The sequence below is a fragment of the Kogia breviceps genome, chromosome 3, assembly GCF_026419965.1.
Source record: "Kogia breviceps isolate mKogBre1 chromosome 3, mKogBre1 haplotype 1, whole genome shotgun sequence".
Taxonomy (NCBI): Eukaryota; Metazoa; Chordata; class Mammalia; order Artiodactyla; family Physeteridae; genus Kogia; species Kogia breviceps.
This window is the reverse complement of record NC_081312.1, coordinates 172179000-172206062: the sequence shown is the minus strand read 5'-3', so window position 1 is coordinate 172206062 and position 27063 is coordinate 172179000. Positions and strand designations below refer to the sequence as shown.

The 27063-nt window shown below is 36.1% G+C and overlaps 1 protein-coding gene across 1 annotated transcript in view; it reads left to right on the top strand.

Moving 5' to 3' along the window:
- The window catches only part of CCDC7 (coiled-coil domain containing 7), a 255469-nt gene that overhangs the window by 186451 nt on the left and 41955 nt on the right, over positions 1 to 27063 (top strand). Inside the window, exon 23 of the mRNA XM_067030362.1 lies at positions 11678 to 11788. Within this exon, the coding sequence (XP_066886463.1) occupies positions 11678 to 11788 (111 nt within the window). The remainder of the gene's footprint in view (positions 1 to 11677; positions 11789 to 27063) is intronic.

Below are 27063 nucleotides of genomic sequence, written 5' to 3'. Positions count from 1 at the left end.
TATTTACTGAGATAGTATAAGCAAGAGCCTAAACAGGAAAGGGCCATAGCTCCACCAATGTTTTATTTTCCCCACAGAATGGCCCAGAGGTGGGTCATGTGCATCAGAGCAGAGGAGAGGAACATCTTACTGTGGAGGAAGTCCCCAAAAGCCTCTGATGTTTTATGGACCCAAGTGCCATGAGGAAGTAGAGGAGAGAGGGCTTAGAATGGAAAAGTGTTGAACTAGAATAGAGAAAGAGTTTTTAAGGCCACCCAGTAAGATGGTCTAGGCAGAAGTGCTGAACAATATAATGCCTCACCTGAGGTCTCCTCTGTGTCATAAGGAATTTTACCAATGGATACACTTGAGCTAGAATGCAGATATGCCAGTCTGGATGGATCTTTGTCCATGACTGCAACTACCTCCAATGCCTGCAGTGCACTGGCTGTGCCTCAAATATAGTATGGGGTGTGAAGTTTTTCCCCATGACAGCTACCAGATAAGACCTCTGTAACTGTCCATGATTGAGCCTGAAAGATCACACATAGAATTTTTGCCTGGAGTCAGATTCTCCCCAGTTTTTATATGTATACCTATACCTATTCCTATATCTATACCTATTCTGATCATCTGTGTGGACAGTCATACTGAAGAGGGAGTTTGAGATGTCAGTTGTAGTACAGCAAGCTTCTTCATCTTGGGCAGTAGCCTCTGTGACAGTCCCAAAGTCTGTTAGTGCCAGTGCCCAGGGCTGCACTACAGCATTGAGCCATGATCAGTTGAATCTCTACGTGACTGAGGCCAGGTGCACAGGTCAAACAGGGCTACTGAATGGAGAATGAGTCTCAGAAAACTGTGGCTCCATTAAGCTCAGCAATTAGGATAGCTATATCTTTGCTAGTCCATTGATACTTTACTGGTAAACAGTAGAACTGCACAGTGTTAGGAGGGTAGGTTTATGGTCCCCACATGCCATAAAATGTCCCTAACTGCAGCACCTACCTTCAGGACTTTGGAGTGAATTCAAGCAGGGATATACTTAGACAGTACATCTGTACCAATATATATTCAATGGTGGGAGCCATTACACTGGTGGCCATAACAATTGTAATGCTCCAGTGGGGCCCACTTATAGCTGTATCTGGTAAAGGTTCTGGTGGTGTTGGACTGAGACTGAAAACCAGAGAGCATTGTTTGTTTCTTCTTTGTATTAGATTCCTAGCACTGCTCTAACGAAGTACCACAAACTTATTGACTTAAAACACAGAAATTTATTGTCTCAGAGTTCTGGAGGCTAGAAGTCTGATATCAGGGTGTCAGCAGGGATGGTTACTTCTGAGGCATTGTTATTGTAATCTGTTCAATACTTCTAGCTTTTGGTGGTTTGCTGGCAATATGTGGTGTTCTTTGGCTTCAACATTTTAAAGTATTTTTTTACAGCAGTAGCCCACTTCCCAGTACCAGAAATCTATATGAGTTTGCTTGGACTGCTATAACAAAGGACCACAAACTGAATGGCATAAAAAAATATTGTCCTACAATCAGGATGGTGGAAGTCTGGGATTAGATATTGGTAGGGTTGTTTTCTTCTGAGGACTCGAGCAAAAAACTCTTTTTTGCCTCTGTCCTACCTTGTGGTGGTTTTCTGGCAACATTTGACATTCCTTGGCTTGTAGATTCATCACCCTGATCTATGCTTTCATCTTCACAAGGTGCTCTCCCCATATGTTTGTCTGTCTCTGTGCTCAGATTTCCCATTTTTATAAGGACTAGGACCCACTCTAATAACCTCATTTTAACTTGATTACCTCTGTAAAGACCCTATTTCTAAATAAGACCACATTCTAAGGTACTGTGGGATAAGAATCCCCTCTTGGTAGAGGGGAAGTGGGAACAGTTTAACCTATAACCCTCTCACTGTAGTGTCAGGGATTGCGGAGGGCATGGTTAACTATGCACCCATATCCAGGAGACCCAATAAATGCAGTTCTCCCCTAGCTCCCCATTGAACTCTTAACCTGATATACGACCATTGTTCCCCACTAGAGACATAGAAACCTTGGCCCAACCACTAGTCTTATTTATTTTTAAAAGCTGAAAAACTAGGTTAAAAGTTAATAGGGGTTTTTAATTCCCCACCCCTACCCCCAGGTTCACTGGAAGGAGCAGAGGGAGTAGCACTTGCATTAATCGTGAGGCCATGACCTCGCAGACTCCAGTGGAGCAGCCTAGTGGATCCCATGGCCCCCTCACGCAATGACCATAAATTCTTGGTGGGAAAGTCCATCCGTCTCCTCTCTGGGAAGCTTTTGTTGAGTAACCTAGATCCAGAGATCTCTTTGGGAAGGATCTAGCCCAAATGGTCTAAGAGGGGGAACAGGCTTACCATTTTTACATTGCTCTTTCTATTGGTTGGTCTTTGCCTTCTGGGCAGTAACCACATTTTTTTAAATCAGTGATTTGTCAGTGAAGATCTGGATTGTCACAGATTGATCAATGTGGCCTTGTGAGGAGGTTTAATTGAGCTCAATAACCAGAAGAAGTTAACGTGAACAAACCTGGAAATCTGAGTCTTGTTGACAGTCTCATCATCTATTGTTCTTATCCCACATTTGTACATCTAAGACACCACTAGGGTGGCTCACAAGGAAACTATATCCACTGGAAGTATAATTCAACCATGCTGTAGAGTGGCAAGGAACTCATGGTGCACAGGTCAAATCTCTCATTCCCCAAATAATACCCAGCTGAGGATGTAAATTATCTTGAGTGCTTGTATCCTTTCATCCCAGTGCCATCTTCTTCTTTAGGCAAGGTAGCTGCTGTTTTGTACTTGAAAGTGGGGGTCACATACCAGAGGTACGATTCTCTTACTTACTAAGTAAAACAAGATTACCTCCTCCACCTTGGAGGCAAACTACCCAAGTCTCTGAGAACTTCACATTGCTGGGGTGAAGTGATCCCAAAAGGCTCTTCATTATTTTACATTTTAGGCATAAGTCCCAACAAAAATTCACTTTGCTTTAGGCTGTCTTATGGTGCCAGGGACATACTTACAGTTAACAGTAGTATTGGGGTGCAATTCAGGGTCTCTGACAAACTTTGTTCCCATCACTGGAGGAACGAATTTTGTTCCCATCAGTAGCTAGAGAATTGCTTCCCTAGCTTTCCTATGAGTGTCTCTTTTGGATCTGTAATTTGACTCATGGAGTTGAGTCAAGTTTGGGCAAGGGGGTAGAAACTAAAAGGGAAGGACCACTGTTCCCCCTTATACCTGAAAAGCTTATGTAAAAAGTCACTAGCACTCCCCAAAGAAACCCCAGGGTCCACTAGTACTTTTTGAGACACATTAGCATGACTGATGAAGCACCCATGGAACTCTCAGGCTCTTGCATGTGATCCACTAGTATCACTTGAGAGTGTCTGATGGACCTCTCTAACACCTCTCAAAAGTGCCCCATGGGATCTTCAGAGTTTTGCTTTCCTAGAAAGGCACTGTGCTTTACAGGCATACCTCATTTTATTGCATTTCGCAGATACTGCATTTTTTACAAATTGAAGGATTGTGGCAACCTTGCATCAAGCAAGTCTATCAGTGCCATTTTTCCAAAAGCGTTTGCTCACCTCATGTCTCCGTGTCACATTTTGGTAATTCTTACAATATTCAAACTTTTTCATTATTATTATATTTGTTATGGTGATCTGTGATCAGTGAGCTTTGATGTTATTATTGTAGTTGTTTTGGGACACCACGAACCACATGCATATAGATGGCAAACTTAATTGATAAATGCTATGTGTGTCCTGACTTCCCCACCATCTCTCTCCCTCTCCTCCAGCCTCCCTATTTCCTCAGACAGAACAATATTGAAATTAGGCCAATTAATAACCCTACAATGGCCTCTGTATGTTCAACTGAAAGGAGGAGTTGCGTGTTAGTTTAAATCAAAAGCTAGAAATGATTAAGCTAAGTGAGGAAGGCATGTCGAAAGCCGAGACAGGCCAAAAGCTAGACCTCTTGCTCCAAACTATAGCCAAGTTGTGAATGCAAAGGAAAAGTTCTTGAAGGAAACTAAAAGTGCTACTCTAGTGAACGCACAAATGATAGGAAAGCAAGACAGCCTTATCGTGGATACGGATAAAATTTCAGTGGTCTGGACAGAAGATGAAACCAGCCACAACATTTGCTTAAGCAAAAGCCTAATCTAGAGCAAGGCCCTAACTCTCTTCAATTCTATGAAGGCCGAGAGAGGTGAGGAAGCTACAGAAGAAAAGTTTGAAGCTAGCAGAAGTTGCTCATGATGTTTAAGGAAAGAAGCCATCTCCATAACACAAAAGCGCAAGGCGAAGCAGCAAGTGCTGACGTACAAGCTGCAGCAAGTTACCCAGGAGATCTAACTAAGATAATTAATGAAGGTGGCTACACTAAACATCAGATTTTCAGTGTAGATGAAATGGCCCCCTATTGAAAAAAGATGCCATCTAGGACTTTCAGAGTTAGAGAGAAGTCAATGCCTGGCTTCAAAACTTCAAAGTACAGGCTGACTCTTGTTAGGGGCTAATGCAGCTGGTAACTTGAAGTTGAAGCCAATGCTCATTTATCATTCTGAAAATCCTAAGGCCCTTAAGAATTATGCTAAATCTACTCTGCCTGTGATCTGTAAATGGACAACAAAGTCCAGATAATAGCACATCTGTTTGCAAAATGGTTTACTGCATATTTTAAGCCCACTGTTGAGACCTACTGCTCAGAAAAAAAGTTTCCTTTCAAAATATTACTGCTCACTGATAATGCACCTGGTCACCCAAGAACTCTTCTGGAGCTGTACAACAGGATTAATGTTTTCATGCCTGCTAACACAACATCCATCCTGCAGCCCATGGATCAAGGAGTAATTTCAATTTTCAAGTCTTATTATTTAAGAAATACATTTTGTAAAGCTATAGCTGCCATAGATAGTGATTTCTCTGATGGATCTGGGCAAAGTAAATTGAAAACCTTCTGGAAAGGATTCACCACTCTAGATGCCATTAAGAGCATTCATGATTCTTGGGAACAGGTCAAAATGTCAACATTAAGAGAAGTTTGGAAGGAGTTGATTCCAGCCCTCATGGATGCCTTTGAAGAATTCAAGACTTCGGTGGAGGAAGTAACTACAGATGTGGTGGAAATAGCAAGAAAACTAGAATTAGAAGTAGAAACTGAAGATGCAACTGAATTGCTAAAATCTCATGAGAAGATTTTAATGAATGAAGAGTTGCTTCTTATGGCTGAGCAAAGAAAGTGGTTTCTTGAGATGGAATCTACTCCTGGTGAAGATGATGTGAAGATTGTTGGAATGACAACAAGGGATTTAGAATATTATATGAACTTAGTTGATAAAGCAGCAGCAGGTTTTGAGAGGATTGACTCCAGTTTTGAAAGAAGTTCTGCATGCTATCAAACAGCATTGCATGCTACAGAGAAATCATTCATGAAAAGAAGAGTCAACCAATGAGCCAGACTTCACTGTGGTCTTATTTTAAGAAATCGCCACAGCCACCCCAGCCTTCAGAAAGCACCACCCTGTTCAGCCAGCAGCCATCAACATCGAGGCAAGACCCTCCACTGGCAAAAAGATTAGAACTAGCTGAAGCCTCAGATGATGGCTAGCATTTTGTAGAAGTAAAGTATTTTTAAAATAAGATATGTACATTGTTTTTTTAGACATAATGCTATTGCACAATTAATAGACTACTGTATCGTGTTAACGTAGCTTTTATATGTGCCCTGGGAAACCAAAAAATTCATATGACTCGCTTTATTGAAATATTTGCTTTGTTGCGGGGGTCTGGAACTGAACCCGTGACATCTCCAAGGTGTGCCTGTACTATCCACCCTGCTCACTGCACCAATTTGTCAGAGAAAGCACTGCCAGTTGTTGAGTTGGTCAATTATAACAAGCCAAACTGAAAGTAACAATTAAACCTTTATTCAATTACTGTGATAGCATGAGTACGAGTCTAAACAGGAAAGGTCCCAGCTTTCCATTTTTCCCCACTGAAGGCCCCAGGTAAGAGTTGTTTTATCAGAAATGGTTGGGGGGTTGTCTCATTGCCAAAGGTGCCCTAAACTAAAGGCTCGTGCCATTTTATGGACCCAGGAGGTAGGGAATGCAGGAAGGGCTCGGAATGGAAGAATAGTGAAAACTGAGTCAGATAGGAGAAAATTGTCTTCAAGGCTCCCCAGTAAGCTTATCAAAGCAGAGTCACCTGAACAGTACAGTGCCTCATTTGAGCCCTTAACTGGGGCTGTGTAAGACTGGTTGGCCTGGAGGGGCCTGAACCCATGAATATACTGGCTGTGTAGTCGGTCTAGTGTGGGTTGGAAGCTTTCTCCCATGGTAACTGCCAGGTAAGATGACACATAGGATTTTCACTTGGATCCACACTCCTTAGTTTTTACACACATGTACATATATTCATATACACATAAATGTGCATGTGCACACATATATGCATATGTTATATACTCATATATTTTAGAAATCATGAGGACTCTCAGACACCTTCAGTTCTAGTCCCTCAGGTCTCCTTCTTGCCTTCCTCCATTTCATATGTGTATGTCCTTTCTTTCAGGGTGTTAATCCTGACTCTTAAAACATCAGCAGATTTATGTATTTGCTCAACTCTACAATGCTTCAACCCTTGTTACAGAATTACTTAGCACATACCACTAAAAAAAAGCCTACTAGGAAGATTTAGTGATTTGCTTTCTGTCTGTCCCCCATACTCTTGCCCAAGACTGAGGGTATGTTTCAAACACTATTTATGACTAATTTGAATCATTTTTTTAACCCTTCAGTAGGTTCATTTCATTATGTTTTTTCATTTCCTCTTCTTATCCTTGTTGATTTAGTTTTATTTTTGGAATGTATGGAACATTGACCTACTTCCAGAAGTAAATATTATACCAAAGATATACTTAAGAGCGTCATTTCTTTCCCAGTCCTTCCCATGCATTCCCCAGTCCTCTCTCCCACCCTGTCTTCTGGCAGGTAACCAACTACATGATTTTTTTGCTTATCTTTTCTGTGCTTCATCTTGTAAAGTTAATATCTCTCTATTTCTCATTTCTTTTGATTACTGCTTTCTGAGCCAAAAGTTAGCATACTAGCTAACCTTTAAAAAATTTTTTCCACTTAACATTACCTCCTAGAAATTCCTCCATGTAGTTTATAAAAATCTTTTTAAATTTTTTACATAAATATGTAAAATAGTACCACATTATATACCATAGTTTATACTATACCATAATTTATTGTATACATCTTGGTTTATTCAACCAGTATTCTATTCTTGAACATTTAGGTGGTTTAAAATATTTTGCAATTACAAATAATACTGTAATGAATAACCTTGTACATATGTATTTTTATTGTTTCATCTATTGTGTATTTATGTAATGTATACATACCCCAAAAGTAGAGATTAGTATGAAATATATTTGATTCCTCAAAATATCTATGAAATAACGAGACAGTTTCAGTAGCACCCATTAAAACTTTTCTTATTTTCATATAAGACCTAACATTATGGCAATTCATTGATAACTTTAAAAATGAGAGAAAATGCTACTGTACACTTGTTATAAATTTGAAATCTAAAGATTTCACAATGGATCTGTTTTCCCATTTAGTGGATTAAATGGATCTCTTTATGTATGTCATATTGGAGTACTGGGTGAAAATCTTATTGCTTGTAAATCAAGATTCAGTGTCAAAACCCCAAATGCAAGTAGAGAAACAAATACCTTACAGAAAGGGGAGGAGTCATAGTAAGTATAATAATTATGGGTAACTTTAAATTATTTTAAACTCATCAGAAGATCTTTTTTCTTTGGCTCATGAATATGTAGTTGAGTGTATATTTTATAGAAGTAAAAATAAATGACCTAAACTGCGAATACTCTAAGATAACTAGAGAACAAAATCAAAAGTGTTAATACCTTCAGATTGGAATTTCTAGTCGTAAGATTATTTAACAGCCATAGGACATGCTCTCAGTATCCACCAAGGACCAATAACTGTCCAGTAGTATCTCAAAGTGTGTGTACCTTTTAGATGATTCTGGGAGATTAGAGGTTCCAGGAAATTATGCCCAGTGGGCACTTCTGACCAGTATCAGGGCCATTCTGCCATAGGCTCCAATTGACAAACTGAGACGTTTTTGAGATATGTAACTAAAACAGCAAATAGGAATCAGAGAGGCTTAGGGGAAGGGCAGCCTGGGAGGCTTGCTAGAGGCTCCCTGCCCCCACACCAGGGTATTCTGTTAATTGGGCCCCACACAAGGGCGAGGTCTTCTTGGTAACCTCATAGATAGGTGCCATCAAGTTCCCTGCGTGGAAAGTGCCAGTACCAGAAAAGTACAACCAATTGCTGGATCTCTTTTTTATTTGGGGGAGTTGAGAGCATCAAATATTGGCAATCACCTCCTCTGGAATAGGATGTTGACACTCTTTCCAGATCATGTCTAGGAATTTCACTTGGATGATAGATCCTGGTACCTTGTCTGTTTTAATGGCTCAGTCGTGTTGCCCCATGTGAGTCTGCAGAGTGACCAGTCCTTATTGGGTAATGACCTTGTCTGGGACCACCAGGAAGACATCTTCAGTATTGTGGAAGGCTGGTATTCCTTCCAGTAGCCAGACTTTTTCTAGGTCTTAGCATATCTGATGACAAATAGTAGGGGAATTTAGGTAGACTTGTGGAAGGACATTAGTGGTATATTGCACCCCATTCCACATAAAATTAAACTGACTCTGGATTATCCATGTGGACAGTGATGTCATTTGTTGTACACCAAGTTTCTTTATCTTGGGAAGTAGCTTCTGTGACAGTTTCAAAGTCAGGTACTGTCAGGTGCTGCCAGTGCTTAGAGATTTGCTACAGTGTTGAGCTGCCGATAATCCCTTGAGACTTCATGCTCCTAAGGCCATGTGCACAGATGAGATAGGACTATTGAGTGGAGAATTAGTCTCATGAAGAACTTTGTTGTTCTTAAACTCAGCGATGAAGGCATTGCTTTTTTCTTTTTCACTCTAGGCAGTTGCTACTATTTTTGAGAAACAACAGCACTAGGGGCTGCTAGTCAGGGAGGTTTGTGGTCTTCCATGTGCCCCACTAAAAAGGTGTTGAGGGCTTCCCTGGTGGCGCAGTGGTTGAGAGTCCGCCTGCCGATGCAGGGGTCACGGGTTTGTGCCCCGGTCCGGGAGGATCCCACGTGCCGCGGAGCGACTAAGCCCGTGAGCCATGGCCACTAGGCCTGCGCGTCCGGAGCCTGTGCTCCGCAACGGGAGAGGCCACAGCAGTGAGAGGCCCGCGTACCACAAAAAAAAAAAAAAAAAAAAAAGGTGTTGACTGGAGCAGTTTTCTTCGGGGCTTGTGGGCATATGTGAGCAGGTGTTCACTTAGACAATACATCTATATTGGTAATACATTCAGTAGTGAATACCATAAAAAGGTTTTATTTGGAGTTTGGAGTTGGCCAAAGAGACCCATCCACAGTGGGTCTAGGTAAGGATCCAACTGGTAGTGACCTCAAACCCCAAATCAGAGACATTATTTGTTTTCACCTCATTCTGGTGATGGGCTTTGTGCATCACAGTCGCCTCTGTGCTAGTATCCAAAAGGCCCAGAAATATAATTCTTCCCTACCTCCCCATTGAACTCTGACTCTGGGATACAACCTCTGGTCCTTACTGGGGATATTGGGACCTGGTCTTTGTTGTTGAAAGTTGAGAGTTCGCAGTACAAGTTAGAAGGGCTCACCTATTCATCTCCATATTCACAGGGAGAAACAGAGGGGATAACACTTTCATAAATCATAGCACTTGTTAACATGCAGAGCCTAATGGGGCTACCCTTTGTGGCCTTTATGGCCTAGTATCTGGCCATCAACCTCCTCTTTGAATAACCAGACTCAGAGAGCTTCTCTAGAAGCATCATCCAGGAGAGAGCACATGGTTACCGTTTTATATTGCTCTCTTTGCCAGTCGGTCTTTACTATTTGGGCAGAAGCTGTTTTCTCCGTGCCTAAAAATATGTCACTTAGGTTCTGGATTTTGTTGCAGAACATTGTCACCTGACCTGATGAAGAAGTTTGATTTAGTTTGATAACCAGCAGGAGTAGCACAAATAAATCTAGAAATGTGAGCTGGTTAACAATCTTATCTACTGTTCTTACTCATTATTATAACATGATTAACAGGGCTGCTCTAGACTCTGCATTGGTGGTCCAAACATGATTTTAGTGATAGGTTCAGGCGGAAAGCCATCAGAGCATGAACAGTTCCCAGCTGAGGAAGGAGAGCATCTTGGTATTTGCCTCTCATCTTCCCTCTTTCTTCCTCCTCCTTGAGCAAACTTTCTGCTGTCAGGGCAGGCTTAAAAAGGGGTTTTAGAGTGACCACAACCCACAAAGTATCATGGTCCTTCACGAAGTTTAAGATTACCTCCTTCACCATGCAAGTGAACAACCCAGGTCTCTAAGGTCTCTTTACATCACTGTCCATCGTTGTCTGGGACCTCACTAAAGCTGACAGCAATGGTTGGGTGCAGCTTAGCTTGTACTTAGTACTATCATCAGAGGACAATAGCAGTAGCCAGGGAATTGCTTCCCTAGATTTCCCAGAGCCCCTCTGTTGAATCCCTAATTTGACCCACCAGGCATTTTGTCAAGGAGTCTGGGACTAAAGAGAAGGACCACTATTACCCCTCTAACCCCAAAAGCTTGCATAAACAATCTGCTAGCCCTCTCCAACAGTGCCCCAGGGTATTCTTGACATAGCACTTCCTGAGACTCATTGCTGTGGCTGGCAAAGTGCATTTTAGGACCCTCAGACTCCTGCAAATAACCAGCTGGTATTTCCCTAGAAGCCTTGTAGTCTTCTCTAGCATCTCCCCAAAATGCCCTGGGGGGTCTTCGGGATCTTCATGCTTTTTACTTTTCCAGAAAGGCATTGTGCTTAATTGGGCCACCCTGCTTGCCACCATTTGTCACTGAGAGAGCTACCAGTTGTGAAGGTGGTCTATAAAGACAACGAACCAAATTGAAAATAATAAGCCTTTATTCACTTACTGCAGTAATATGAGTCTAAACATGAAAGGGCATGAGCTCCACCAGTGTTTCAACTAGTCTTTCATTTCCCCATGAAACGTCATCCAGCAAACATCTGATGTATTAGTATAGAGGAGAATATCTCACTCTGCGTACAGATGTTTATATATTATCTTATCTATTTAATTATCTACCATTGTAGCAGTACTTATACTATACCAATACCATAGTTGTGGTATATATATCAGTTTATTCAGTCAATGTCCTGAGCTTGAACATGTAGATGGTTGTGTTTTGCAATTAATGAATGATCTTCTGTATAGGCATTTTCATTGTTTGGTCTATTATTATGTATTAAACTAAAGCATAAATAACCCATGAAACCTGAAGACCAATATGAAATGTATTTGTTGCTTAGGAATATTTATGAAATAATGAGACAACTTCAGCATCATCCAGTTTTATGACAGATCTAGCATTATAATAATTGACTTATGACTTTATAAAAATGAGACAAAATGCTACTGTACACTTGTTATAAATTTGAAATCTAGAGATTGCACATTTAGTGGACTAAATGCATCTCTTTATATAGGTTATTATGCAGTACCAGATAAAAATCCTGTGCTTGTGAAACAAGTTTCAGTTTCAAAACCCCAAATGCAAGTAAAGAAACAAATAACTTCCAGAGAAGAGAGACGCAATAGTAAGTATAATAAAAGGAAACTTTAAATTATTTTAAATCAAACTCATCAGAAGATTTCTTTTCCTTTGGTTCATGAATATGTATTTGAGCATATATTTCATAGAAGTAAAAATAAATGACTTAAAGTGTGAATACCCTAAGATAGAGAACAAAAGCAAAAGTAATGATACCTTTTGGTTGTTATTTGCACAGTCAATAATTACTAAGTAACAAGACTGACTACTTCCACACACACTCATGAAGACTATTCACATGATTTTTCTCAATTCACCTTTATGGAAAGAAAATTTGATCATTTGGCATATCCAGAAGTTCCATTATACATATATCATTTTCTACTTATCATTTCCTCTTCAAAACGAGACAAACGATACAATAACACATGAAAATCTACCTCCTGAGAAGAAAGGTTTATTTTCAAGAAACCAATCTCAAACTAAGAACCTTAGAGGTATCAGACAGGAGAATCTTGATAGTAAGTAATTAAACATAAATCTTATAAATTGTTTTTAATTAAATTCAGAACACTTTTTTGTTCATGAATATATCTTCAACCATTTGCTTCTTTAGTAATTATTGCCATCATACTTTAGATCTTTATTGATGATTTATCTGTTTCTTTTATAATCACTGAATTAGATATGTTAAATCTTACACTTTGTGGATTTTTCTCTTTAGTCGTGGCAGGCTTTGGTTTATATCTTATGATACTCTATTATTTATGTGCATATAAATTTTAAATTGATAACATTCTTGGGGGACAGAACATTTTGTCCTAATGAAGAGACCCACTTCATCATTTTTATAGTTTTTATTTGTTTATTTTCCTTTAAAACTACCTTATCTGCTATCAGGGTAGCTCCATAAACTTTCTTCTGGTTGGTATTTGCGTGATACATTTTTTTTTCTATCATGTTACTTTAATTTTCCTGTGTCTTTATGATTTTGCTCTATCTTTTGTAAGAAACTTATAATTGTCTATATTTTAAATTCAGCCTGATCTTTTAATTACCTCTCATAATCATATATAAACCAATTATTGATATTTTTAAGTGTAATTCCACCATTTTGTATTCCACCAGTTTTTATATCTGATGTTTCTTTCACTCTATTTTTTATCATTATATATATTTTTCATTAGCCATATTTAATACCAAAAATTTAAACTTTATTCAAAAGTATGAATACTGTAAAAGAAAATAATAATTTAAAACATAAGTATTTATAATGTTTATAGTAACAATATTTCTAAATTAAATACATTTAATGCTTCTGTATATCTGAAAAGTAACAACTGCTTATACATACACGCATGTAAAGTGTTGTGTTCACGTGATGTTTACACTTCAAATAGTGATTCGTATATATCATTAAAAGATGACATAAAATATTGTTGGGTAACTAACATATATTGTAAATATAGAGGTTCCACCACAGATCTCTCTATTTAGTGCTTTTATGAGCCTTTCTTCCTGAAGCTCAGAAAATGGAAGAGGTATCAGATGAAAGTCTTTTGCCTGACATTTGGAACTGCTAGAAAGAAAAGACTCAAGTTGTAAATACTGAATTATGAGTAGTATAAAATTATTTTACATTTTAATTGTTTTAAGCAGAATTATATTCATGAATGTGTGAGCTTACAGACATCTAAGTCAAATTTTAATGTGTTATTTAAATTCCTATTTCTTGATTTTCTTGAATTTTGTTTGTTCTGTCAATTATGGAGCGAATGTATTCTCCCACTATGATTGTGGATTTATCTATTTCTTCTTGTAGTATTGTCTTTTTTCCTTATACTGTCTATGTTGTTAGGTGCATACAAAAAAAAATATTTGATAGTCCTTATGGACTCCACATTTTCTTTTTATAAAAGGTAGCATCTTTGTCTGTCTCCAGCAAGGTCGTTTGACTAAAATCCTATTTTGTATGACATTGACATAACTCCTGCAGATTTATTTTGGTTAGTATTTGCATGGCATATCTTTTTTCACTTCCTTACTTTATAATTTTGCATATTCTTATAATTCAGTGACCTCTCATAAATAGATTATAGTTAAATTGCTTATAAATCCAGTGTGACTGTCTTTGTCTCTCCCTACAACATGTAATCCACTTATAATTACTGTACTTACTAATATATTTAGATTTAAATATTTCCTTTTTTGGGCACTTTCTATTTTTCCTACCTGATCCAGGTTTCTTTCTGTTTTCTTTCCTTAGTTTTGAATTATTACTTTCTAATTAGTTGAACTTTTAAATCAAGCATATATGTAGTTAAAAATATTTTAATATTTTTAAAATATTAATACCCTTAGTACAGTAAAGTCTAATTACAACTTTATTTTTTTAAAATAAATTTATTTATTTTATTTATTTATTTTTGGCTGTGTTGGGTCTTTGTTGCTGCACATAGGCTTTCTCCAGTTGCGGTGAGCAGGGGCTGCTCTTTGTTGAGGTGCACGGGCTTCTCATTGCGGTGGCTTCTCTTGTGGAGCACGGGCTCTAGGTGCACAGGCTTCAGTAGTTGTGGCACGTGGGCTCAGTAGTTGTGGCTCGCAGGCTGTAGAGCACAGGCTCAGTAGTTGTGGTGCACGGGCTTAGCTGCCCTGCAGCATGTGGGATCTTCCCAGACCAGGGGTCAAACTCATGACCCCTGCATTGGCAGGCGGATTGTTAACCACTGCACCACCAGGGAAGTCCCTAATTACAACTTTCTAGGTGTATGTATTCAGTAACAAGAGTCTTCCCATACTTTGAGGAGAGCACTCTGATGATTTTTATGCTTAATTTCATAGTCGATTTTGAAAATGCACCAGAGGATTGGAGGTGGAGTGGGCAAGGGGAGGATGGTTTGATCATCTGTTTAAATTGTATGTATTTGCTTAAGTTGTTGTAAAGCTGGATGGAAACTAAGTTGTTCTTGGTTACATTGATAATCCAGAGGTTTTACAATCCAGCAGTTTTATTTTTTATTGGATTAAGGGCCTCTATACTTGTAGCTGAGAAAATGGATATCAAAAGAAATCTTTCATGTAAAGAAAAAGTTTAAATCTTACAAAACTCATCTCAAATTAAAACACTTGGAACTGCCAGAAAAGTGAGGATTTGTAGTAAGAATATCATATAATGATTTTTAATTAAATTTCTCTAGTTGTTTAATATTTATTCAATTGACCATAGAAATACATGCTATATAGTGTATCATATATACATATAGGTACACATATACATAGCATATACAACGTGTTTGTGTATGCATATTCTCCATTAGGTGAAGTTAATTATGTTTCTAAAGATTTATTATAAATAAAAATATACAGATACATAATCTGTATTACATATAGATTATATATTACATACAGATATATATATAATAAATGTACACATTTTAAATTGTTATATATTCTTAGTGAACTGAAATTTCTGTCTTTATGATGGACATTTTGTAGTAATTTTTTTGTGCCTTTAGTCTATTTTGTCTGATGTTAGCGTGGTATCTTTCTTTATGTAACTACTTGCATAGAATAAGTTTTTCGTCATTTTATTTGTAACCTTTTTCTATTATTATGACTTAGCTGTATATTATTGGTTATTTTTTAATCCAATGTAACACTCTTTGTGCTTTAAATGGAGTATTGACTACATTTGTATTTACTGGAAGTGTGGATATTTTAGAGGTAAGTATACCATTGCTTTTATTTTCTATCTTTCTTACCTGATCTGCTTTTGAATCTTCTAAATTTATTTTGAATGTATTATTTATCATTTTTTTTTTCTCACTCATATCTGTTATGAAAATATTGCACTTAATCCTAAAATGTGAATACCTTATAAAACTATTCTTTTGAATAGTACTCCCATTGTCTCTACACTTCGCATACTCACTCTGTAATTCACTATCTCAATAATGTGGTATTTGACTTTATTGTTTCAAACCATGAGAAAAAATATTCCTGGATAATTGACATGTATTTGAATTACAGAGGATTTTCAATAAATCCAGTTCTCTATTTAATGGATTAAAAGCATCTTTCTCATAGCTCAGAAAGCAGAAGACGTATTACCTGAGGATGAAGTTGAATTTTCAAAAAGCCAATCTCAAACTAAGAAACTTAGAGCTGTCAGAATGAAAGTACTAAAGAGTAAATATGATAAATTTCAATATTATTGATTTATTTTTAATTAAAGTAAGTGAAAAAAACCGTCTGTTTTAGGTTTATGAATGTTTATTCATATTTTTTGTATAACTCTATTAGATCAAATATATTTACTGTGTTAGTCAATTCTTTTTTAATTCCATTGAAGTTTCATTTATTCTGTGTTACTAAGAGATGTGTGTTAAATTTTCCCACTGTGATTACGGACTTCTTTGTGTTTACTGGTAGTTTTGCCAGATTGGTTTATGTATTTGGAAATGATGTTATTAAATGTATACAAATTTATACTTGTTATATCTTCCTGGTAAACATGAGCTATAAAAGTACAGTTTATCTCTGTAAAAGTACACTGTTTATCTCTAAAAATACATTTTTTTTGCCTAATGTTTATTTTGTTTGATAATAATAGAGCCATGTTTGCTTTCTTATGATAAGTATTTACACAGTCTTCTGTAAACAGTTCAGACAGAAGTTCGTGGTGTTTTGTATGGTCTCAGTAATTTTTTCATAATGATCCTAAACCACAAGAGAAGCCCAACAGTTTCTTTATTAATTAGTTGTGTACAAACAACTTAGTACCTGTTGGTTACTGCATAACTTTTGTGGGAACATAAATTTTCAACACTGTTAGGTAAGTACCTAGGAGCACAATTGCTGGATCATATGGTAAAACTATAATTTAACTTTGTAAGAAACTGCCAAACCGTCCTCAAAGTGGCTGTAGTGTTTTGCGTTCCTACCAGCTACGAATCAGGTTTCCCACTGCTCCACATTCCTGACATCACTTGTTGTTTTCAGTGTTTGGATTTTAGCTATACGTATGTAGTGATATCTCACTGTTGTTTTAATTTACAATTGCTTAATGATGTATATGCTGAACATCTTTTCATATGTTTATTTGCCATCTAAATGACTTCCGTGGTAAGTTATTTGTTCACATCTTTGCCCATGTTGTAATTGTGTTATTTGTTTTCTAATTGTCAAGTTTTAAGAGTTCTTTTTATGTTTTGGATAACAGATCTTAGATATATGTTCTGTAAATATTTTCTCCCAGCCCGTGGCTTGTATTATCACTCTCTTTAACAGTGTCTTTCACAGAGCAGAAGTTGTGTATTTTTCTTAATGAAACCCAGCTTATCAATTTTTTTTTTGGATTGTGCTTCTGGTGTTCTATCTGAAAAATCAACACCAAATGTAAGATCACCTAGATGTTTATCTGTGTTACCATCTAGGAGAATTATAGGTTTGCATTTTACACTTAGGTCTATGAGCCATTCTGTGTTAATTCTTGGTAAGGTGTCAGGTCTGTGTCTAGATTCACTTTTGTGTGTGTGTGGTATGCGGGCCTCTCACTGTCGCGGCTTCTCCCGTAGCGGAGCACAGGCTCCAGACGTGCAGGCTCAGTGGCCATGGCTCACGGGCCTAGCCACTCCGCAGCATGTGGGATCTTCCCAGACCGGGGCATGAACCCGTGTCCCCTGCATCGGCAGGTGGACTCTCAACCACTGCGCCACCAGAGAAGCCCTAGATTCACTTTTTTTTTTTGCATTTGGCTGTCCAGTTGTATCAGTATTATTTGTTGAAAAGACTGTCGTTTCTCCATTGAATAGCTTTTGCTTTTTTGTCAGAGATCATTGACTGTATTTTTATAGGTCTATATCTCTTTGTTCTGTTACAATTGACTTATTTGTCTATTCTTTCACCAATTGTCTTGATTTCTGTAGGAAGCCTTGAAGTTGGGTAGCATCAGTCCTCTGACCTTGTTTTTCTTCAATATTGTATTGGCTAATGTAGGTATTTTGCTTTTCCATATAAACTTTAGAACCAGTTTGTCAATATCCACAAAATAGCTTATTGGAATTTTGCTTGGGATTGTATTGAATCAAGTTGGAAAGAGCTAACAGCGTAACAATATTGAGCCTTCCTATCCATGAACATGGAAAATCTCTACATTAAATCTTGATGACGCTTGTGTCTGAAGAGTTATACTTAAGTATTTCATTTTGGGTGCTAATATAAATGGTATTGTGTTCAATTTCAAATTTCACTTGTTCACTGCTGAACAAGGAAATCAAATGATTGTATATATTAACCTGTATCTGGAAACCTTGCTATAGCCAGCTTATAATTCCAGGAGTTTTGTTGCTGTTGTTGTTCAACAATAATAGTTTTGTTTATTTTTCTCAATTTATATACTTTTTCTTTTTCTTGACTTATTACATTAGCTGTGAGTTCCAGTATGATTTTGGATAGGAGTGGTGAGAAGAAACATCCTTGATGTATTCCTAATCTGAGGATGACAGCATTTAGTTTCTTACCATTAAGTGTGATGTTATCTGTTGGTTTCTTTGTAGATGTCCTTTATCAAATTGAGGAAGTTCGCACTATTCTTGGTTTGCTGACAGTTTTATCATTGAATGGATTTTGGATTTTTTTGAATAATTTTTCTGCATTTCTGATTGATCAAATGATTTTTTTCTTTAGTCTGTTGAGTTACGTTAATTGATTTCCAAATATTGAGTCAGAATTGCATACCTGGAATAAATCCTCCTTGGTCATCATATATAATTATTTTTATACATTGTTTCACTCAATTTGTTAATATTTTGTGGAGGATTTTTGCATCTTATTTGTGAGAGATATTTCTTTGTCTAGTTTTAGCATTAGAGTAATATAATTTAAATCTATTGTGATCTGAGAGTATACTTCATACGATTTCTATTCTTTTCAATTTGTTAAGGTATGGATTTTCAGCCTGTTGTATCTGTCCGTTACTGATAAGATGGTATTGCAAGCTGCAAGTATAAAAGCAGATTTGTCTGTTTCTCCTTGAAGTTCTGTTTTTGCCTCGTGTATTGATATTTTGTTGCTCTGTTGTTAGGTGCATACTCATTAAAGACTAATATGTTTTCTTAGCTATTGACCCCTTTATTATTATGTAGTGCTCTCTTTATCCCTGGTAATTTCCTTGCTCTGAAGTCTGCTTTGTCTCAGATTAATATAGCTTCTCTGGCTTTACTTTGATTAGTATTAGCATGATATACTTTTCTCCATCCCTTTATTTTCAGTCTACTTTATCTTTATATTTAAAATGAGTTTCTTGTTGACAGCTTATAGTTAGGTCAGTTTATTTAATCACTCTGACAGTCTCTGTCTTTTAATTGATAGACCATTCACATTTAAAGTGATTATTGGTATTTCATTAAATATTAATCATATTTGTAACTATTTTCTCTTCAATGCCCTGGTACTTTATTTTTCACCTTCCACTCTTTTCCTACCTTCTCTGGCTTTAACTACATGTTTAATATGATTCCATATTCTTTTCTTTCTTAGCAAATCAATTATATTTCTTTAAAAAAATTTTTAGTGATTGTCTTAAAATTTGCAGTATACATTTACCACTAATCTAAGGGTACTTTCAAATAACACTATGCCACTTCGTGGGTAGTGCAGGTATCTGATAACAGTGTAATCCCAATTTCTTCCCCCTGTCACTTATAGCATTGTTGTCTTTCATTTCACTTACCTATAAGCTAGAATCACTGAATACATTGTTTCTATTATTATTATGAATAAACTGTTATCTGTTATATCAACCAAGAGTAAGAAAAGTTTATTTTACTTTCATTTATTTCTTCTCTAATGCCATTCTCTTTATATAGATCTAGGTTTTTGATCTGTATCCTATTCCTTCCCTCTGAAGAACTTTTAACATTTTCTTTCACTGCAGGCCTACTGGCAACAAATTCCTTTTTTTTTTTTTTTTTTTTAATCTGAGGAAGTCATTATATCTCTTTCAGTTTTGAAGGATAATTTTTCTGGATACAAAATTCTACATTGGTTGATTTTTTATCTTTCAACACTTTAAATATTCCTCTCCATTCTCTTCTTGTTAGCTTAGTTTGATGAGAAGTATAAGATATTTTTATCCTTGTCCCTCTATAGATAAGGTATATTTGTGTTTTGTTTTTGTTTTTCTCTGGAGTCTTTCAAGATTTTCTGTCTTTGATTTTCTGCAATTTGAATATGATATGAATAGGTATAGCTTTTTTTGGTATTTATCCTTTTTGGTTTTCTGTGAGTTCCTATGATCATTGATTTGATGTCTGTTATTATTTTTGGAAAACTCTCAGACATTATTTAAATATTTATTCTGTTTCATTGTTCTCCTTCTGCTGTCCTCATTATGTGTATATTACACCTTTTATTATTGTCCAAAAGGTCTCTGATATTTTGTTCCTTTTTTTCTATTTATTTTCTCTTTTCAATTTGGGAAGTTCCTAATGTCATATCTTGAAGCTCACTGAATCTTTCCTTGACTGTATCCAATCTACTGATGAGCACATCAAAGAAATTCTACATTTTTATTGCAGTGTTTTTGATTTCTAACATTTCCTTTTGATTTTTTCTTAAAGATTCCGGATTTCTGCTTACATAATTCCTCTGTTCTTGCATACTGTCTCTTTTTCCATGAGAGCTGTTAGCATATTAGCCATAATTACTTCATATCCACAGTATGATAAATCTAAGATCTCTGTCATGTGAGTCTACTCTTCAGACTAGGTTTTTACTTTTAGCGTGTCTTGCATTTTTGTTGTTGAAATCTAGACATGATATATTGGGTAAAAGGAACTGAGGCTTATATAGGCCTTTAGTGTGAGGCTTCATGTTTATCTGGCTAGGTATTAGGCTGTATTTTTTGTTTACTGTAACTGTAGGTATCAGATACTAAAAGTTCCTATATTGTCCCTTTTTTTGTCTCCCCTGATATCTTTGGGTTTCCCTTTAGATTCCTTAAATAGGGTCTGAGGCTTGCTGTCCTTTTAGCTGTAACTTGCAAATATATAGGAGGCTTATTAATGTGGTGGTAAGGTGTCAGGGAAGGGGAAGCATTCTGTAATCCTCTGATTAGGTCTCAGTCTTTTAGTAAGCCTGTGTCTCTAGTTTTCCACCTTCACAAGTGTTTCTCATGTCTCTCCTACTTGTTTGGTAAGACAGGAAGGCTAGAAGGGGCTGAAATTTTATATCTGCTCACCCCCATTTTCAATATTTCCCTTCCCTAAGGTCTGTTAGGTTCTCGTAAACCGTGTTTTGGTTAAGCTCTGGTAAAATAGTTTCCCTTGAGGGCAGTCTTTTGTTAAGGAGAACAGAAAGCTCTGGGCGTGTTTAAAAACAGTTACTTTCCCCTCCCCCTGTTGGAAGCATGTGGCAATTTTCCTCTGATCTGCATCCTGAGAACCTGTTTGGGTTTCTTAGACATGAAACTAATAGTAACATGGGGGTACCAGTAAGATTCAAGCTAGTATATACTGAACTTTCAGCAATTCATCAATCACAGTTTAAGTGTTCCTACTAGTCCTGACTTCAGTAGTGGGTTTCTGCTCCTGGGGTTCAGCTGCCAATAAACTATGCTGCTTTTATCCACCTCTCTCTCCAATTTTGGGGGCAGCATTTTGCCTTGACTTTGATAAGAAAAAAAATGTTTAATTTAAAAAGTTTGCTAGGCTTTTTTTCTTATTGTGAGAGTGGAAGTAGTGACTTCCAAGCTCTTTACATGTCATACAAGAAATAAAAATCCTCTCACTACTATTATTTTAACATTTCAACATCCTGTATGATTTAAACTCTATTATTTATGATTTAGCGGTCTTTCATGTACACATTTTTTTCGTTTTTAATTTGTTGTACATTTGACATAAAACGTGTAAATTTAAGGTGTAAAACATGTTAATTTGGTACATTTATATATTGTTATATGATTGCCATTGTAGTGATAATTAGCACCTGTATCACATTACATAATTATTCTTTCATTTTATTGGTTGGAATAATTAAGTTCTAGCCTATTAGCAAGTTTGATAATTTTAGTACAATATTGTCTATATTCGTTATACTATGCATTAGATCTCTATTTACTACTCACGTTTGCACTCTTAAACAACATTGGTTCTATCACCCACCCCGTGTCCTGTAGTTAACCACAATTTCTTTCTCTGTTTTTACAAGTTTTGCTTTTTTAGATTTCACATGTAAATATGTCATACTGTATTTTCTTTTCTCTGTATGACTTATTTCTCTTAGCATAATGTACTCATGATGCATCCATGTTGTCTCAAATTGAAGGGTGTCCTCCTTTCACACGGCTGAATAATAATACTCCATTGTATATATATACACCACACCTTCTTTATCCACATTCACTGATGGACTCAGGATGTGTCTATATCTTCCTGTTGTGAATAATGCTGCAATAAAAATATAAGTGCATATATCTTCTCAAAATCCTGTTTTTATTTCCTTTGGGTATGTACTTAGAAGCAGAATTGATGGATCAGATGGTAGATCTATTTTTAATTTTTTGAGGAACCTCCATATTGTTTTCCATGGTGGGTAGACCAATTTACATTCCCACTAGCAGTGTACAGAGATTCCCTTTTCATTATATTTTTGCCAGCACTTGTATCTTGTATCTCTTATCCTCTTGATGATAGCCATCCAAACATGTGTGATATGATATCTCACTTTGATTTGCATTTCTGTGATAATTAATATTGTTGATCATCTTTTCACATATTTGTTGGCCATTTGGTTGTCTTATTTATTTATTTTAATTAATTAATTTATTTTATTTTTAGTTGCATTGGGTCTTCATTGCTGCACACGGGCTTTCTCTAGTTTCAGCGAGTGGGGGCTACTCTTCGTTGCAGTGCACGGGCTTCTCATTGCAGTGGCTTCTGTTGCAGAGCATGGGCTCTAGGTGCACGGGCTTAAGTAGTTGCGGCGTGTGGGCTCAGTAGTTGTGGTTCGTGGATTCTAGAGTGCAGGCTCAGTGGTTGTGGTGCGTGGGCTTAGTTGCTCTGGAGCATGTGGGATCTTCCTGGACCAGGGATCGAACCTGTGTCCCCTGCATTGGCAGGCGGATTCTTAACCACTGCGTCACCAGGGAAGTCCGGTTGTCTTTCTAAGAAAAATAACTTTTTAGTTCTCTGCCGATTTTTCAATTGGATTGTTTGGTTTTTTGTTATTAGACTGTATTAATTCTTTATATATTTTAGATATCAACCCTTTATCTGATACATGGTTTCCAAAATTTTCTCCCATTCCAAAGATTGCCTTTTCACTATATTAATTGTTTCTTTTACTGTGCAGAAGGTTTTAACTTTGATGTAGTCCCATTTGTTGAGTTTTTTCTTTTGTTGTTTGTGCTTTTGGTGTTATATATTAAAAAAAAAAAAAATCATTGCCAACACCAGTGTCAAGGAGCTTCTTCCCTACATTTTCTTCTATAGTTTCATCATAATTTCTGCTCCATATATTTATCATACCAACTTTACCAGAACTAGGTAATTGTTAAAATGATAATGATTCACATTCTGGTTTTATTTATAATTTTAATAAGAATATTTTTTGGTGCTTCACCATAAATCAAGGTGTTATCTGTTGGATTGAGACAAAAATATATTCTATATTAAGAGAGTAATGTCTAGGAGTAAATCTATAGTTCCAATTTTTCACAGAGTTTTATCAAGAGTAGATATTGAAATCTATTAAATGAACTTCTGACATTTATTGAGTAATCATTTTTCTCTTCGTACTTGATGTAAGAATATCTTCCTAACCTCCAGACATTATAATCTTCTTGGAATTAGGCCACAGTATGTGGCTTTCAGTAGTGTTTCTGTATTTAGTTTACTGAAAGTTTTCTTAATCTTGGTAGATCAAGATGTGGATGAACTCTCAGATGAGAATTTTACACTTGAAGATCTAGTACTAGTTAAAGGATACAAGGATAAAATTCAAACAAGTGGAGTTTATGAGTCTCAAAAATTGAGAGGTATGAATGATATTGATAAATGTATTTTAAAAGTCATAAAATACTTGACAATTTAAAAATATATTTTAAATGTGCATCAATTAATTTGTTTTATAGTTGAATGTTTTCCTTAGGTTAAATATTTTAGAACACAATTTAACAAAAATTGGAATTCTGCAGAACTAATAAATTCTGTAATGATATTAGCACCCCTATTCCTTCTTGTAGTCTTTAATATTCTAATTATTATACTGTATTTCTTAAGTTTATTGAGCAAGAAACCCTGCCTTTCTCTTTTTATGGAGTAGTGTTTCATAGAGAACAAGTTTAGGAGATGCTTTTCTAGGAATCTGTGGAGCTGTTACAGTTATTTCATTTTTAAAAGTATGACCTTTACCCAGCATTCACATTTCAATTCTTATCAAGTACATTATCTGCTAAAAATATTTGTTATTATCCAGTAGACCTATTCTTTATATTGTTATATGGTTTCAAGAAGAGAAAAGGAACATTTGTTTTTTATCTACTGGCTCTTACTCTTGATATCATTATATATTTTCTACTATAGTTCTTTGATATTAGTGTATTTTTTGTTGTATATTTTAAATAAATGTATCTATTTTTTCTGTTTGCTTAAAAATGGATTTGAGGGAAAATGGACATTATTAGAAAGATTGGAAATTTTTTATTTGGATTTTTGACAGTGTAACAGAAGATTTGGTTTATCTTTGTGCTTCTTAATTGGAAGATTGGGATTGACATATCTACACTATTGATACTATGTATAAAATAGATAACTAATGAGAACATACTGTGTAGCACAGGAAGCTCTACTTAATGCACTGTGGTGACCTAAATCGAAAGGAAATCCAAAAAAGAGGGGATATATGTATATGTATAACTGATTCATTTTGCTATACAGTAGAAACTAACACAACATTGTAAAACAACTATACTCCAATAAAAATTAATTTTAAAAAATATTTTCAAGTGAAAAAAAGAACCAAATAAAACCTATGTGTTTTAGATTGTTTCTATTACTTTTAATTTATTTTGAAATATAGAAAGGTATAATAAGAGTTAATGAACACTTGTGTGTCTGTTTCCCAGTTTAATAAATATAATATACGTTAAATATTGAAGTCCGACCCTCTCTGTTTCTCTCAGATTATTGCCTCCTTCTGTTCTGAATTTGATGTTTATCATTACCATATATATTTCTTTACACTTTTATTAGGTATGTTTTCATCTGTAAAGGATTTATGCTATTGTTTGTTTGTAGTAAGTATGCTGTATGCTTTCTTAAGCAACTTGCTTATTTGGTTCAAGATCACTGTTGGTAATTTTAGTTCTTTTTCATTTATTTTTATTGCTGTATATTGACCTGGTTTATGAATATATTATAATTAAGTTGCCCATTCTCCTGTGGATGAATATTTGTGTTGTTTCCATTAGGAGATGCCTATCTTCTTAAGAGAGGTAATGGTAGGGGTAGTGTTTAAAATTACAGTTGCTGGAAATAGACTGCCTGTCTTCGGTGCCTACCTCTGTCTCTTACTAACTTTGTAAGCTAGTTAATCTCTCCATGTTTCAGTTTCTTCTTCTGAAAAATAGGGCTAGTAATAGTATGTACCTCACAAATAAATTGTGGGAATTATATGAAATACTTTAAAACAATGGATGCCTGAGAACCAGCAGATAGTACTGAACCCTGTATATACTGTGTCTTTTCCTGTGTTTCCTGTCCATAATTTATTTGATGGTCAATAGGTCATTATTAGTATAATAAGGGTTACTATAACATAAGCACTGCAATACTATGATGCTCGATCTGATAACCAAGATAGCTACTAAGTGTCTAATGGGCAGGATATACAGCATGGATATGCTGGACAAAGGGATGATTCATGTCCCAGGCAGGACAGAGCAGGACAGTGTAAGAGTTCATTACCCTACCTAGAACAGCACACAATTTGAAACTTATTGTTTATTTCTGGAATTTTCTGTTTAATATTTTTGGACCTAACATTTTTGGACCAGGGTTGACCACGGATAACTGAAACTGCAGATAAGCGGGGACTACTGTATTTTTGACCTTGTAAAAGAAATAGAAAATGCCATTTTTATGTGCTATAGCATAGGATTTAATCCTTTAAGATTTATGAAGAATCCTACCCATGAAAATATTTGTTCTTGGCAGTTTTCAAAAGTGATTAATTTAATTGCACATTTTAATTTTTAATTGTTCTTCCCATTTTTTTCCTGGCATATCTTCTTTTTTTTTCTTCTTTTTTTTTTTTTTTTTTTTTTTTTTGGTATGCGGGCCTCTCACTGCTGTGGCCTCTCCCGTTGCGGAGCACAGGCTCCGGACGCGCAGGCCTAGCGGCCATGGCTCACGGGCCCAGTTGCTCCGCGACATGTGGGATCTTCCCGGACCAGGGCACGAACCCGTGTCCCCTGCATCGGCAGGCGGATTCTCAACCACTGCGCCACCAGGGAAGCCCTTTTTTTCTTCTTTTGAAAGTACTAATTTTTAAATCTTATTTCTGTTCCTAGATGATAGAGATATATTGGTGGATAAATGATGATGTTTTCCAAAGAAATATAACCAGTTATTGGCTTTCAAATCCCAACCACGTGTTAGAATTAATCCTTTCCCAAGTTAGGTAATTCTCTTGTGGCAATAATTGATGATTTGTTTTATCCTACGAACATGCTTAAAACTTTTAAATTACTTGCAGATATTTTTAAATCTTGGAGTTCTTGTAACTAACTACGTTTCTAGGTTCTTTTGCAAATTTAGATGACCCAGGAACCTCAGACCTACATTTGTAACAATCAGTGGGAGTTAGCTTTATATAAAATATGTACAGGCATACCTCAGAGATATTGTGGGTTCTGTCCAGACCTCTGCAATAAAGTGAATATCACAATAAATTGAGTCACACAATTTTTTTGGTTTTCCAGTACATACAGAAGTTGTGTTTACACTATACTGTAGTCTATTAAATGTACAGTAGCATTATGTCTAAAAAAATGTACATACCTTAATTTAAAAATACCTTATTGCTAAAAACTGCTAACGATCATCTGAGTGTTCAGTGAATCGTAATCTTTTTGCAATAGTAACATCAAAGATCACTGATCACAGATCACCATAACAAATATAATAAAAATGAAAACATTTTAAGTATTGCCAGAATTACCAAAATGTGACACAGAGACATGAAGTAAGCAAATGCTGCTAAAAAAATGGCACTGATAGATTTGCTCCATGCACAGTTGCCACACACCTTCAATTT